Genomic DNA, 15607 nt, shown 5'->3' on the forward strand with positions numbered 1-15607 from the left:
TGTTATTAACCCAAGGGCTGGGTAAAATATAGGAAAGAGCCCATCTTAGGTTAATTTTATCCTGCAAATTGGGTTGTCTATTTAACCCAGCATAATGGGTTGATTTAATTTATGATGGATTGGTTTTCGTGCCCGAGCTGGAATCGTGTTCGGCCGCGACGGGGAACGGCTCACGGCTGGGACCGCCCCACTGCGTTTCACTCAAAGACGAAATATACTGCATCTGCCAACAGTTCTGAGGAAATATTTTAACATCCAAAGAATTTCTATTCTGTATCTTTATGAATAAAATAGTTTATTTTATGCAAAAGCATCAGACTTTTCCATCACGCGAAAAGACTGCGACACTCGTTAAAAGTGATTGATATCTCGCACCATGTTGCTCTGCATAAAATTGAACGATACACAGCACGATAAAAATTTATAGGTAATATAATATGGATACAAACTTGTATTTTACCGACGAATGCATCAATTCGATGGCGCTTAGAACTGCTCTAAGAGAAGTAAATCTACGCGAAACTCAACCGCTGGGTAGAATCTAAGTAATAAAAAAACTACCCAAACATTGGGATTTTATATTTGACCTAGGAGCTGAGTAACACAAAAAATACCGTATTTTTTGCAGTATAAGGCGGACTTAAAAGCCTTTAATTTTCTCAACAAACGAAAACAGTTTATAAAATAGTCCATTCATTGAAGGTGCGCTTTATAATGATGGGTCGTGCCAGGTCAAATGAGCCAGCACCCATTCCTGCTGGGTCCCCCCAAAAAATAAATCTGAATGAATCTGTGCCTGCCAGGACCCCACTAGGAGACAACATATTGACAGGCATACTGTCTTGACATCTTTTTTTTTTTTCCTTCATTTGATTATTGTGGAGTTAGCTAACTGTGCAGTCACACCTAAAATAAAGCAGCACAATGTTTATAAGATAAACCTTAACCAGTGTGTTGACATGTAACATTCTAACAAAACGAGCAGGTTTAGCACCTCATTTAACCATTTTGTTTCACATCCAAACATATATGTGTCTGAATAAATAACAGTGTGTTGAAAACAGAACTGACTTTTAGAATTTCCTGGAAAAACAGGCATTAAAAAGTGTCTGGTATAAACATTCTGTGGCACTTCAAGAAGACAGATTTTCTCGGTTTCTAACCACAGAGGGGTTTATGTTAAATGAATTTCATTAAGAGGTGTTATAACAGCTTTGAGAACTCTTTGATTCTTGATTGACAAAGAATTTCTAATGCTTTTATTACCATATACTTTAGTCATATTTAGTCATACATTTGATCTTGTGACAATGATGTTATGCCTTTGGCTCCATAATAAGAATAAACGTGACACAAAAAAATGAAGTTGAATGCCTTTATAACATATATAAATATATGTGTGTGTGTGTGTGTGTGTGCGTGTGTGTGTGTGTGCAAGTGAGTTATATATCCTTAAACATTTTTACATAGTTAAGCATTGTCCAATAACTTCTTACATTTTAATAAATGGCACAGAACAACTACAATATCTTTATTTGCTGTTTGATGTTGAATAGAATTGTTGTCCTGTTATATCATTGGTTTTTATTACAAGTGTTCAAGTGCTTATATTCTCAGGTGATTGCAAAAAAATAACAGAGGGCGTCTGAAATGTCCTACTGTGTATACTTGCACTACATCTACCTGGGCAGGTCACCTGACAGTTACATCATCTGAACAAAACCCAGCTGTCTCAGGGCATCACAAAGAGAACAACAAACCTACTGTGAACTTAACTTTGTAAGTCTCTTTGAAATGAGCAGTTGGGGCCATGCTCCAGGTTACTCCAAATATTGCATGTGCCCATTTTGGCTCTGCTAATGTGAATGTCCGGAACGTGGAGGATGGCGATAATTCACAGTATGCAGATCAGGCAAACTGTGGCAGAACCCGTTCCCGATCTCTTTACAGCTCTGAGGAGACAAAATACTCGACAGGAAACACTGACAAGGACAGAAGTCACATCAGACCACGTTCAAGATCATTCTATGTTTGTGACACTGATGATGCAGGAACGGCCGACGATGGGAAAAGAAACACTAAAGTCACTGGAAAGCTTCTGATCAAAAGTCATAAAGGCAAATCAAGCAAATGGGCCAGCGAGGAACTTCCAGGTGCGTGAGTGAGATCTTTTCACCTTTTAAAAATGTCACCTTTAAGGTACTTGGACAGCATTGGTAAAATCATAAAAATACACAAATGCTTGTACAACACTTCTGAGGGCTCAATTTTAGCTACAATTAATAATTCATAATATTAAAATTAATAATAGTGATTTTAATAATCAGCAATTAATTAACCTAATCTTAAAATGCACTCTAATGCATATAATTTTCTGGCTGAAAATGATAAGCTCATACCTTGTAAAATGACTTTTAAAAGGAAAGATAATTGTAATGATAAATTTAACTGCATTTACTGTAAATCGTTGTACACACATTTTAAATGGATATGTGAATAATAATTAAATAGACAAACCACCAATTAAACTAATCTTATAAAACATGTATTTGTATAAACTTAAAGTGAATATAGTCATCAAAACGTACTACTACTGTGTACAGGATCACGTTACAACAGTGTTAGTAAATTATTAGTGTATTATTATAATTATCTTTCTTTCTTTCTATCTTTTAAATTTATCTTGAGTAATCTAAATTCCAGAGAGATTTGCTCTCTTCCATCCTGTGAAGCGATTCTGTACATTCATGACAGAAGTCTATCCTTATATTTAATTTCTACACAGGTGTTATCACCTCTTTTACATATAACTTCGTCATTTGAAAATGTGGTTTAATTACCTAATATATGATTTTTTTTAAACTGTTAAAAGGCCTTTACATTTCAAGTATTATCATTATTATTGGTAATATAGGTAACATACAGTAATGCAGAAGTTGCGGGTTCTAGTCACAGTTCTGGCAGGAATTATTGGTGGAGGTTGTGAATGACCAGTGCTCTCTTCCACCCTTAATACCATGGCTTAGGTGAGACCCTTAAACAAGGCACTGAACCCCCAACTGCTCCACAGGCACCGCAGCAAAAAAAAAAGGCTGCTCTGTGTGTTCACGGTGTGTGTGTTCTCTACTGTGTGTGTGCCACACGTCACTTCACTTCACTTTTATTATTACTTGTAGAAGTTGTATTTAGTTTAATATAAAAATAGCATAAATTAGTAGAAATGTACATTGAAATATCCAATATCAGCTGATACAGGCCAACAAATCTCTAATATGAGTTGATAAGCTGATTCCACAAAGATTATATTTTTTTCTTTGTGTGAAGAAAATTTTAATAATCTTAATAACTTTTTTCCACCATAAAGAACCTTTGCAAAGGAAAGTTTCTTCATGGAACCACAGATGCCAATAAAGAACCTTTATCTTTTAAGAGTGTAAGAGTGACAAATGTATTTATAATACAGGGTTTAACATCCTCTATGGTTTGGAACATAAGTTATATATAATTATTTTCATTCAAGTCATGCTTCAGTCATTATTTTTATTAATTGTTTTCCACATTTACAGGAAATAAAGAAAGTTTAAAGGGTGTATCTATGATGACCATTTCTAAGGTGGACAACTGGGAGATAAGCTCTTCTTCTGGGATGAAATACAGTCAGTATGTAGACTGGGAAAAGATCGACCCAGAAGCAGCCATCTGTTATAGGAAGATCCTCTCAAGTGATCATTATGAACTCAAAGCAATGGGCCGTACAGGATTCTGGTCCATGCCTCATACTCTCAGATCCAAGGCTTACCAGCACATCATCCACAGCATCGAGAGCACATCCACCTCCGCTGATGTGATCACCTACCATGGCTTAGTTGGGAGGATTTTTGGGGAATTTCAAACAAGCACGCACCCTCTCCCAAAGTTTATGGAGAATGGGGAAATTCCCAGATTCTGCCTTAATAAAGCAGGTCTGAATGCAGTTAAAAGAATTCTCATTTGTATAAACCACCATTTTCCTGATGTCAGCTTCTGTCCCATTCTGTCCGCTCTGGTGTCGCTACTCTTACACTTCAGTGAGGATGAAGCACAGTGTTTCCACAGTATTAGTTCCCTGCTGTCCTACACAGACCCTTTCAAGCATTATATTGACCGGACTTTCCTCACTTCACATGCCTCATGCATGATCTTTGGCGACCTTGCCAATAAATACTGCAGGGGAATCTGGAAGCTAATAGCCAGCTCTCACCAGAACCTATTTGAGTTCTACTCTGACTGGATCATGTGGATCTTCGCAGATCTACCTTTCGCATACGCCATCAGAGTGCTGGATGTCTATCTAATGGAGGGCTACAAAGTTTTATACTGTGTAGCTCTTGCTCTACTCAGTCTTTACAAGGTCTCCATGTCTTCACGAGTTCCCCATGTCGATGACTTCAGACAGGACATGAAGAATTTTGTGCAGAATGTGGGACGGCACAGTACTATTGACTCTCTATTTCAGAGGGCTTTTAGTATACAGTTGCCCACACGCAAAGAGCTGACTTATCTCTTCAATGCCAACAAGGATGCACTAATTCATAAGGACATCCACAATAAGAGGTGAAGGTTTTGTGAAGTCATTTTTTTGTGCTCACTGTAATAAACAATTAGTTCTTTACAAAAATGTTCTGAATTCCTGTTATAACTGTATTTTTGATATCGACAAATCTGCAACAAATATCCTTTTTGTCCCCCTAAGCTCATTCCAAGATATGGGTTTCCGGGCCTTCAGCTCCTCTGTAGTGACTGAAACAGAGATGAGGGTGGTCTGGGCCTGGATTCCAGAGCGATTTGCTTTATTCAGTCCTGTGCAGCTATTCGCTACAAATGTTCATGGCAGAAGTCTCTCCTCGTAAGTTATATAATTCTACAGAGGCACAATTACATGAATAATACTAATATACAGTAACCTCGTCATTTAAAATATGAGTTAATTAGCTAAAATTGTTGTTTTGGTTAAACATACATATAGATAATAGCAATTATACTTATAAACAATTTTCAGCATCATTACTCCAGTCTTCAGTGTCACAAAATCCTTCAGAAATCATTCTAATATGCTGATTTGTGGCTCAAGAAAAAGTTCTGATTATCATCACAGTTGAAAACAGATGTGCTGTTAATATTTTTGTGTAAACTATGATACGCTTTTTTCAGAATTCTTTGATAAAAATGACAACATTTATTAGAAATAGATTTTTGTAACAATATAAATGTCTTTACTGTCACCCTTGCTGAGTAAAAGTATAATTTTTTAAAAAGTATTTGCCCCAAACGTTTGAGCAGTGTACATGTTTAAAATATTGTGCTTCCTATTCAGAAATATCAAAAGTGAATAAAAGTATATGTATTATATAAATTGTATACTGTAGTATCTTTTTTTATCCCTCCTAGGTTTTATTCCAGAGTTGAGGGGCAAGATCCAACTGTTTTACTGTTGAAAACTGCAGATGAGGAGGTATGTATGCATGCATTATTTTTATACAAAATCTCACAGAATATACTGAAATTGCAGGATTTTGTTACATTTTGATTTGCTTATGCTTGGCCTCATGGCAACACAGATTTGTGGGGCTTTCTTGTCCTCTGACTGGGCTCAGAAGAATTGTGATGAAAAGGGATTTAAGTTCTTTGGCACAGGAGAGTGTTTTGTTTTCACTGTGAGTAAGTCTACATTTCCCATATGATTCAATTGATTTGTTGAGCTTTAAATTGCATGCTATACTGTACGATAAATTATTTGAGGTACATAACAAATATACAAATAATTTAATCGAATCTAATTTTCAGCTTCGACCAGGAGTGGAACGGTATCAGCGTACAGTGCTGCAGATCTCTGGGATGTCTGACAAATGTTCTCTGATGAGCACTCATGTGGACAGACCCACTGGAGTCTCTCAGAATCAAAGGTGCAAGTTTGCATCATTCTGCACAGATTCAAACATCAAATTCATGGCAGGAGATGATGAGACACTTTTTATTGGTGAGCCGTATTTAATTTAGAAAAAAATCAGCATGTAATTCAGGGCTCAGTTATCCCCTATTGTTATTATAAACAACATGGCTGCCTCTCAGGCTAATATTTGCATGCCCTGAACACACATTTCACCTGCAAATGTGCTGGAACGCTGCCTACAGTATGTATCAACATTACTTGGAAAAACAGCCTCTTCCTTAATTTAGACTAAATGTTGTGTACAGGCTACACTCCTTTACTTACGGCTCTTCATTTGGGGTCTCTGTCCTGCAGGTGGTGATGGTGGGCACGCTCTGCATCTGCAGGCTGACCTGTCAGCTGGCTGTTCTGAACACTGTGATACGTTTGAGAGTCCACCTCTCTGCAGGGGATGCTTCAAGATCCAGTCTCTAGAGGTGTGGGGAATCCAGCACTCTTTGTCTGTTCCATCGCTTCTTTCACAGTGAAGACTGTGGAGGAAATGTGTTCACTGTCCACATATGTCGAGGGTCACACTGCCAAATATCATTAAGCCTCGAGCCAAAGCTAAGGACATTAAAGCAGTTTTTTGACTGCTGTAGGACTACATTGTTGTGCTACTGCATTATGAACAGAAGAAAAACCTGTAGATTTAGTGTAGCTGTAGACTTATGTGATTAGATTATTTTAATGTTTGTACTCCTATTGTTGACTGTATTTCTGGAATAAATAAAGATTGTAAAGGAAGTATTCAAACAGCAGTTTATTGAATATTATTAAACAACATGAAAATAGAGAACTTTTACACCAGAGAAATGCGGGAGAAATTAAATCAGGGCGGTGGTAAATTAAGTGTACATCTAAAGCAATGTGTAAATATTTCAACGCAGTTTCCATGGGACAGCACCCACACAAAGCACCTGCCAAACACAGAGACAGACACACGGCTACGTTTGCAACAACATTTTTCACCAGAGGAAGAGATAAACGCTCAAAACGCTCATATACTGTATAGCATGATGCCTTCTATTTCTAGATGACAAAGACAAAGTTTACCAGTTCTACGACACTATGACAAAGGTTACCGGTACTTATCTGAACTAACGTCATGATCTCTGCCATTAGATATAAAGAAAATGGTGCTATTACAGACAGTAAAAAATATATGTGTCGTTATTGTGCACTTCTGCTCTTAGACTAGCTCCAGTGCTCATTGCTGCGATGCTAAATGATAGCATCTCACCAGGACACTTCACCAACTCTCCACTCATTCTCCTCGGACCATGCATTTAATTAGCTTGGGCGGACATCAGTTCTTGGCAATTCCTCATTTGCCCTCTCACGTCTGGCATGTTTGAAATTACATGGCTGTGGGCCATCATACATGTTGGCTCTTGCCACCTCTTCCTCATCCCAGTCAGTCGCCATAGTTCTGATGCTGCGTTCCAGGCTGGTTTTTGAGCTCGTAATCACTATTTCATACCACAACTAATGACTTTGTAGCATTCCAGGCAAGATACGCCAAACTTTGAGCGCAAGGAATTATAGCCAGATTGTTGTGCATATTGGTCAAGTTAAGGTGATGAGTAGACTGAAGTTGGGCTCAGGTGGTTGCACTGTGGGATGTGTTTCCCATACATTTATTTATTTGTGGAGACTCGCCCTAATTTTAAAACTGATCGATTTTCAAGAAGGCTTCGCTGAATAAACATGAGTAACATTAAGTCATGCACGTTTACTACTACTATCAATAATTCCTTCTATTTATATGTTTAAATATCAAAACGAGGCACGGGTGTTTTTATATCACTATTTCTACCGTCTATACTGTCCATGTTCAGAAAGATGAGAAAAACATCATCAAAGTAGTCCATGTGACATCACAGGGTCAGTTAGATTTTTTTGAAACATCGAAAATACATTATGGTCCAAAAATAGCAAAAACTACGACTTTATTCAGCATTGTCTTCTCCTCTGTGTCTGTTGTGAGAGAGAGTTCAAAACAAAGCTGTTTGTGATATCCGGTTGGCGAACGAATCATTCGATGTTCTGAATTGTTTTAAACGGTTCGCGTCTCTAATACGAATTAATCCACAAATGACTTAAGCTGTTAACTTTTTTAATGTGGCTGACACTCCCTCTGAGTTCAAACAAACCATTATCCTGGAGTAATTCATTTACTCAAACAGTACACTGACTGAACTTTTCTTCAACCGGTTTATTGAATCGAACTGTCCGAAAGAACTACTGGTGATCCGAACACCGATGCAACCAGTTCTTGACTCATGAAGTCATTAAGATTTCACAAACTGCTTTGTTTTGAACTTTCTCTCAAAACATACACGGAAGAGAAGACAATGCTGAATAAAGTCGTAGTTTTTGCTATTTTTGGACCAAAATTCTAACTGACCCTCTGATGTCACATGGACTACTAGCTTTGATGATGTTTTTCTTACCTTTCTGGACATGGACAGTATACACAGCTTCAATGGAGGGACTGAGAGCTCTCGGAATAAATCTAAAATATCTTAAACTGTGTTCTGAAGATAAACTGTGATCTCACGGGTTTGGAACGACATGAGGGTGAGTTAATGATATAATTTAGATTTTTGGGTGAACTATGTAGTAGGTTCCTTTCTTGTACTCAAGCACATTTTTAAATTACTTTTACTTGAGTAAAAGTAAGAAAGTACGAGATTTCTAATGTAATTAAGTATTAAATTGTATTTAATATTAAGCGTAGTGCAGTAAAAAGTATACTCTGCTTTTGAATGTTGGCAATTATAGTTTTTTAAAGAAAAACTACAGATACTTGAAAAGTACATTTACTTCAGAGTAAAAATAGGCAGTGCCTTCAAAAACAGTGCACTAGATAAGAATTGCTTTAGCCTGTATAACAACAAAAATATCCTGGGAAGACTTTTTATAACAGTTTATTTAAACAACTCATCAGATCGGACAGGACCAAATCGCTAAACCGTTCAAATGAATCGATTCAGTGAAATGAACTCTCCTACGCTACTAAGAAACAAATCCAAAAACACAGCTTCTGTTGCTTGAAAAAGTATGTTTGGCTCCAGAAGCCAAAAGCCTTTTCTTCTCATTTTAACTCTGAGTAGAAAGTGGTATAAAAAATGGCAGAAGACCCGCAAGAAGTCCCTCAACTCGCATAAGAGGCTTTCATTGGTTTTAATAGTAAGGTAAACTGTGAACCTCACCGAATTTGTTTGTTTGCTCTATAAAATCAATACGGTACTCATGGTATTTGCTAATATGGATGTAATTCAATAGTACCACAGCATATGATGTTACATTGTTTATACAATGTTTTCTGGACTCAAAGTGCACCCAGACAAAAAAGAAAAATCAGATTTATCCTCTTGGGTGCACTGTTATTATCAAGAATGTGAGAAGTGGGAAACAAACTTTCCTCTATGGCCCCACAAACAATGTCTCTGGCATTTCTGTGTCCAAAAGTGGGCACTATTGCATCAGGAGAGGTCACATTCAAGGTGAGCTGGTGCAATAAAGTAAACAACGCTACTGACACATAGATTAATATCACCACGTGCTTTATTATTACTGGAATACAGTGCTCCCTTATGAGACATCCATTTCTCACTACAGGCTGATGTTATTATCTGGGACTAAGAAGAAGGAGATTTATGAACATTTTGTGCTACATAAAACTTGGGTTGAAAATCTCAGCTTCTCCCCAAATGATAAGTATCTGGTCTCTTTGAAATGACAGGATGATGTCAGGTAAAGTTCTACTGCTGTGATACTGAACTGACATTTCCGATATTTCCCATATTTTGATATGTCTTACCTCTAGCCTAAACAATGACTATATTTAACAATATCTATATTTATATAATATATTTTTATATTTATATTTTATTTTTAAATCGAACTCTTCAATATAAATTATTTTCCTATATGTTCGCTTTGTGGTTTTAGTACCGTAGTGTGAACACTGAGAGTGAGGAAGCTATATGTGGCAGTCCTGCTTCAGAACAGAGTGCTTGCCACTGCCTCGCCATCAAATACACCAACCTGAATGATGAAAACCTTGTCTCTGCTGGGAAGTAAGTCCAATTTTATGGCAATATCTTATGCAAGAAACATTTCATTTTTGATCTCAAAGTTCCATAGTATAATGATTCACACTTAATCTCACAATAATAAATACGAAGTCTCTTATATGCTCAAGTTTGCATTACAATACAGTAAATACAATAAAAGCTGCGAAGCTGAAACATATACAGTAGACCATACCCTCTGTTGGAGGCCTTTTTGTGCATACAAAAATCTCCCTTGATTATAACAATAATGGCAGAATCAATGTTTGAAAATCTGATATTTTCCACACACACTAATAAGTGCTAATAAATAATGCCCTGTAAATACCTGTCTTATATTTTCGGTGAAGAATCGAACATGCCTTTTGCACAATAGTGAAATCTATGAAATATTTATATAAAATAATACATGTACTGTATTTTGCAGTCAGAAATAAGTAGATAAATATATACGACAAATATATGTAGTGTGTTTGAAATAAAGTGCTTTTCACTTTCTGCAAATGTTAATTCAGTACATTTTCATGGTGTTTTTTCAAGTGGAACTTTGCGTGTGTGGGAGCTTGATTTGCCCATCAGAAAGATCCGGCTTTTAAAATTCCAGAGGGAATTTCAAAATCATTTAGTGTGAATCAACCCTTATTTCCTCTTCTTCTATTTTTTTTTAATCTTTTGCTCTTTGTTTTCCTCCTTTGTTGTTTATTCTTTCTCTCTTCCTTCCTCTCATTCAGTGACTAATAATGGTTAACAAGTCATTTGTAATAGGAGTGTTCAGTTGGAGGGTGGGGTGACATCAGTGACCATACCAGTGTTGCAAAGGATGTGGTCTTCCCTTTGTGAGTGGTACAACTTCAGTGCTTTGTGAGCACCTTCCTTCTGCCACTTGAGGGAGACATAAGCTTTATATTGGAGTCCTTAGTAAAACCCTTCATCTATTTGTGCAAATCCTCTCCCTTCATCTCTTATTTACTCCTACACAGTAATATAAGAGCTCTTTGCCACCTGTTAACAGTATGATATGCTGAATCCTAAATATATATATATATATATATATATATATATATATATATATATATATATATAATATAACTTTATACTTAATATTAAATTATCCTTTTTTTCTATGAATTAAAATTTTCTAGTTCTTATAATTTATAATGCCCACAGTATGGGAGAGACTGCTATAATAGGAGCGAACAATGACTGCACGAGGATTGTCAGTGGAGGGGGCGGAGGACAGGTACAGCACATCAGATCCACATCAAAAACTCACTTTTGAGAGTTGTGCTGCTGGTTTAGAATAAACAGTATACATAACTGTACATAATCCCACTTACCAAATATGTCTTGATAAAAATATGGTTGTGAAATATTGATTTGAGATTAAATGTATTTATTTTTTTTAGATTTAAAAAAAAAAGTTTTGTATTGTATAAGTTTTGGGTCAGTTTTTTTTTTTTTTTTTTTTTTTTGTAGAATGCAGAATAAATGTATGCCTAGACATCTCATTGTGTCTGGGAGATATTCCAGAAATCATATCGGCTCATTGAAATCATGAAGGAGCACAAAGCCACAGTTACCTGCATTAAAATCAAGAGTGATGACAAGGAGTGTGTGACGGCCAGCTCTGATGGAGCTTGCATCATCTGGGACCAGGTGTAAGTTTGAAGAGCATCAAATCATAAATATTTAATGCAGACATACTGAGTGAAAGGTCTTGCCCACAAGTTATTCCACTGTGCCCAAGCTTGTCATGTGTTAAAGAGTGAAATCAACCACACTCACATGAACCAAACATGCAAAGTGCAGATTTGCTTTGTGAAAAACATTTGGTTTGATGTAACCTTTAACCAGATCTGCCTGTGTTCTTCTCATTTCCCATCCACGAGGTTTCTGAGGAATCAAATGGTGTTGTCCAACACACTTTTCATTGTTGTATGTTACCACCCTGAGGATCATCACCAGTGGCACTGACAGAAAGGTACAAGACTAGACAGATCTAGACTGATGTACTGGCATGTGTTTGAGAGAAATGTGGCTAGAAGGAAAGAGTGACAGATAGGTGAGAGAGTAGACAGAAAAAAAAAATCAGAGATAGATACTGTGTACAGAACAACAAGCTGACAGAAAACTCTCTCAGTCTGTGGATGTAGTGGAATCTGCTCATTTTACTTTGTGCCAAATAGTCCATCTGCTATTCTTAGGGAACAGCATCGGTGCCCATTTAAAGACCACAGTTTATTAGCATACGTGTACTAAACACCACAAGGAAGAAGAGGAAAGAATGAAGAAAGAATTCTACTATCTGTAGAAAAGAGTAAAGATTTTAGAGCATGGAGCTGTTTTGTTTTATTTCAAGACCTTATGTTTTTGGCAAGTAGCACAATTTATTCTCAACAATGCTAATAAAGGACAGTGTGCAACATTTTGATTAAAGGATTGCTGCAGTTGGACAATGAACAAACCTGTTTGGTTTAAATGTACCATCTAATAACAGTAATTGATACTCCAGACTGTAGAAAAATAAACACAAATGTGAGTCCATTGTTGTCCAGGAAAAGCAGCTAAATCCAGCACCGTAGGTACAGTACTTGAAAGGACACAATGCTGGGGTCATGCCGGATACCCAGTGCTGGCGCAAAGCCTGCTGGGAAAATTCCATCTCAATGAGGCGTTCCAGACCTGCTCTGTCTGCTGTTCTAACAGTGCTCAAAACTTATTAGATTTACTCTGTCATACAGTAAATCATTACTCTTTTTTTCTTTTCTTTTTTTCTTTGTTTTCAGCACAGTATCATAAGTATGAGGTTTGATACATTCTGACTTTAATGAATAAAAATAATTTCTTTGTTTTTTTTTCTTTCCTTTTTTTAATGAATAATCCAATTATCAAAAAAGGGAAATCCATGTCACAACAGTGAACATCTCAATTACTGCTGAAATGCAATTAGTGGTCACCAGGAATTAGATTTATGTAATATCTGTTGTACACAGGTTCAGATGCCACAACCCAAGAGCAAAAACTACTGAAGGCTTAGAGCCATTTGTTTTTTCTTCTGTTGCACTATAAAAAATTGCATCTTGATATTTCTGTTGTGATTACATCAGTTCTTTGATGTAATGACCTGAGTGCATGAATTACATCGTCTTATTTTTCATCATTCTAAGTGTTGCCGTCTTATCAGAATTGGCATCCTTCTTAGACCAGAATAGGACTTTTGAAATGCAATCTTTACTGTTGAACAGATTGGCTACTCGGTGGTTTGTGATGGTCCTTGTCTGGAGCTATAAATGGCATGCACATTTCTGAGGATGGAAAATATTTTGTGACTGACAGGTACCTTCAGTAATCTTCACATAGAGTTAATTCACAAAGTCGTCATTCTGTCATATGGTGGATGTAACAGAAACAACAGGTGGCACGATAAACAAATAGAAGTGTTTATAACAGTGCCGAAAAGTATAATTCGTGAAATAGTTGGATAAATGTCTGCTCACCAGGTCTAAATAAACACTTCCAGAATTAAAACTGATTCCAGCAGTTATTTTTTATTTAGAGTTTCACAGCTGATGAGGTGCTAATCCAACATTTCTGCTTTTAGTGCTAATTCATGTCCCTTTCTGCATTTATAATGCTAAACATCAAATCTCTCTTTCAGGTGGAGATGACAAGTTACCGAAGCTCTGGGACTATTCTGATGGAGAAGTGACCCATGTTGGCATCGGGCACAGTGGAAGCATCACAAATGAGAGGAATTGTCACAACAGCAGATATACGTATTTTCAGCACCATTGCCGATGGAGCTATCCTACGGTGAAGATACCTACAAACCTTATAAGAACCCTAATCAGTGATAATGCAGTTCAGATATACATTTTTTTTTAAATAAATACATTTACATTTGTCCTTTTTTTAGGTTTAAGAAGCCACAAAATTGATGTTACAATGTCTGTGAAAATACATTTACAGTGTATGGCCCTTTGGATTTATTTAGTATATTTTAAAATATAATATTCCAAACGACAGGAAAATCCCAAGACACATGGTTACCTTTCATTTCTTTTTCTTGCAAATAATTATATTGAACATTAAGTTCTGAATTCTTGCAAGAATTAAAGGTACCATCAAACAGTCCAATTCCAGTCATTTCATTGAAATAAATCAGCCTAGAGCCCCAGTTTCTGAGGACTTTTTGTCAACTGCACTGTCAGCTAATACTGTAGATCACCTGAGAATCTCCAGAGAGCTGGCGGTGGAGGTTTGGAGAAGTACAGAACGGTGTGTGAACCCAGCATCTGGATGTGCCTGTCCCATATTTCCTCTCACCAAAGAGGAACAAACTCAATAATGAATATTTTAACCCCTAACACTAAGGATCTTCGGACATCTTGGCCTACACCACAGATGACAAAGAGCAGACAATCCGATGACCTTGTTTTTCTTTGATTTAAAGACATACAGTAACAAAGACAGTGGGCTATCCATTCAAAATTGATCTCAGTAGTCATAAACTGTGTGTGTGAAATGGTGTGTGGTGAAAAAAGATACCTATCAGAGGATAAACCTGCACAGGTTGTCTGAAAAGACAAGAAATATTGAAGAGTCTCGTGTTGGTATTATACAGGTAAAACTAAGTCTGTAAAAATTTGTGCTGAGTTTTCTCTTTGTTGTTTATCTGGTCTCATTCTTCCTTGCTTAATATGCGCATAATGGGTCTGTAGTTAAAAATACAGCACACAACAGTAGATGGCACAGTTGTACAGAACCTCAGGATATTTATCATGTAATCTACACTTACACTAGCTCCCCACGGTAGTGAAAATGTGTGTTAAAATAAGAAACTTAGATTTTTTTTTTTTGGGGGGGGGGGCATATTTTATGTCTTTAATTCATTTGAAGTTATCTTTAGGTCACATAAGGGTCACTGAACAGAGTCAATAATATATAGATTAAATGTTTCCAGGAATATTCCAATAGCTTTATAAAATCTTTTAAAGAAGGCTTTATCTGAATGAAGACGTTAATTAGAAAATAATGAGGCAAAAGCGATATTTAAATACATAAAATATGCAATGTGTGTTTGTGTTTGGAGGGAAATTATTGGTGAGCATGGCGTCGCAATGTAGGTATAGCTACAGGTGTAGACAAACTTCATTTCTCCCAATACATGTTCAAAGTAAACCAGGCTAATAAGATTCATAGTGGGAGGGTAGAAAGCCGTGTATCTACCATTCAGAAGCATATACTCCAGCCAGAAGCCAGAGAAAGAGGGAGCGGGCGAAAAACGGCCAGTAATTGTGATGCACACACGAGTACGTGTGTAGGTGTGGTGTGGAGAACAAGAGTTGTCTGAGGCGCGGAGTTGAGACTAGTGTAATTCCAGGAGCGTATAGAGCGTCATGGATAAAGCGAAACTAGCGCAGCTGAGATCAGCGATAGGGAATGTCGGGGACGCGTTAGTCATCACGAGCCTCGGCGCCGACACCGGTGCCTTTACAGTCTGTTTTCCGTCGTCGTGATGGTTTAGTGATGTAGATTTTCGAGACGCACAGGCGGG

At 37.0% G+C, this 15607-nt stretch overlaps 1 protein-coding gene across 4 annotated transcripts; it reads left to right on the forward strand.

Annotated features, from left to right (window-relative positions):
- Positions 1 to 1697: 1697 nt before the first annotated feature.
- LOC113050677 (TBC1 domain family member 24-like) lies at positions 1698 to 15017 on the forward strand. Of its 4 annotated transcripts, XM_026213889.1 has the most exons (13): positions 1699 to 2153; positions 3567 to 4593; positions 4733 to 4885; positions 5428 to 5491; positions 5598 to 5693; positions 5824 to 6016; positions 6284 to 6405; positions 9596 to 9730; positions 9929 to 10056; positions 11218 to 11290; positions 11527 to 12031; positions 13709 to 13863; positions 13967 to 15017. In XM_026213889.1, the coding sequence occupies exons 1-8, from the start codon at positions 1811 to 1813 to the stop codon at positions 9617 to 9619; spliced, it is 2022 nt and encodes a 673-aa protein (XP_026069674.1). In that variant the 5' UTR covers positions 1699 to 1810; the 3' UTR covers positions 9620 to 9730; positions 9929 to 10056; positions 11218 to 11290; positions 11527 to 12031; positions 13709 to 13863; positions 13967 to 15017. The 4 variants fall into 4 exon arrangements, with proteins under 4 accessions (XP_026069677.1, XP_026069674.1, XP_026069673.1 ...); XM_026213892.1 differs by lacking the exons at positions 9596 to 9730; positions 9929 to 10056; positions 11218 to 11290; ... (1 more) ...; positions 13709 to 13863; positions 13967 to 15017 and having other exon boundaries at positions 1698 to 2153; positions 5824 to 5942; positions 6284 to 6343; XM_026213888.1 differs by lacking the exons at positions 9596 to 9730; positions 9929 to 10056; positions 11218 to 11290; ... (1 more) ...; positions 13709 to 13863; positions 13967 to 15017 and having other exon boundaries at positions 6284 to 6709.
- Positions 15018 to 15607: the final 590 nt, after the last annotated feature.

This window comes from Carassius auratus, chromosome 31 (genome assembly GCF_003368295.1).
Source record: "Carassius auratus strain Wakin chromosome 31, ASM336829v1, whole genome shotgun sequence".
Taxonomy (NCBI): Eukaryota; Metazoa; Chordata; class Actinopteri; order Cypriniformes; family Cyprinidae; genus Carassius; species Carassius auratus.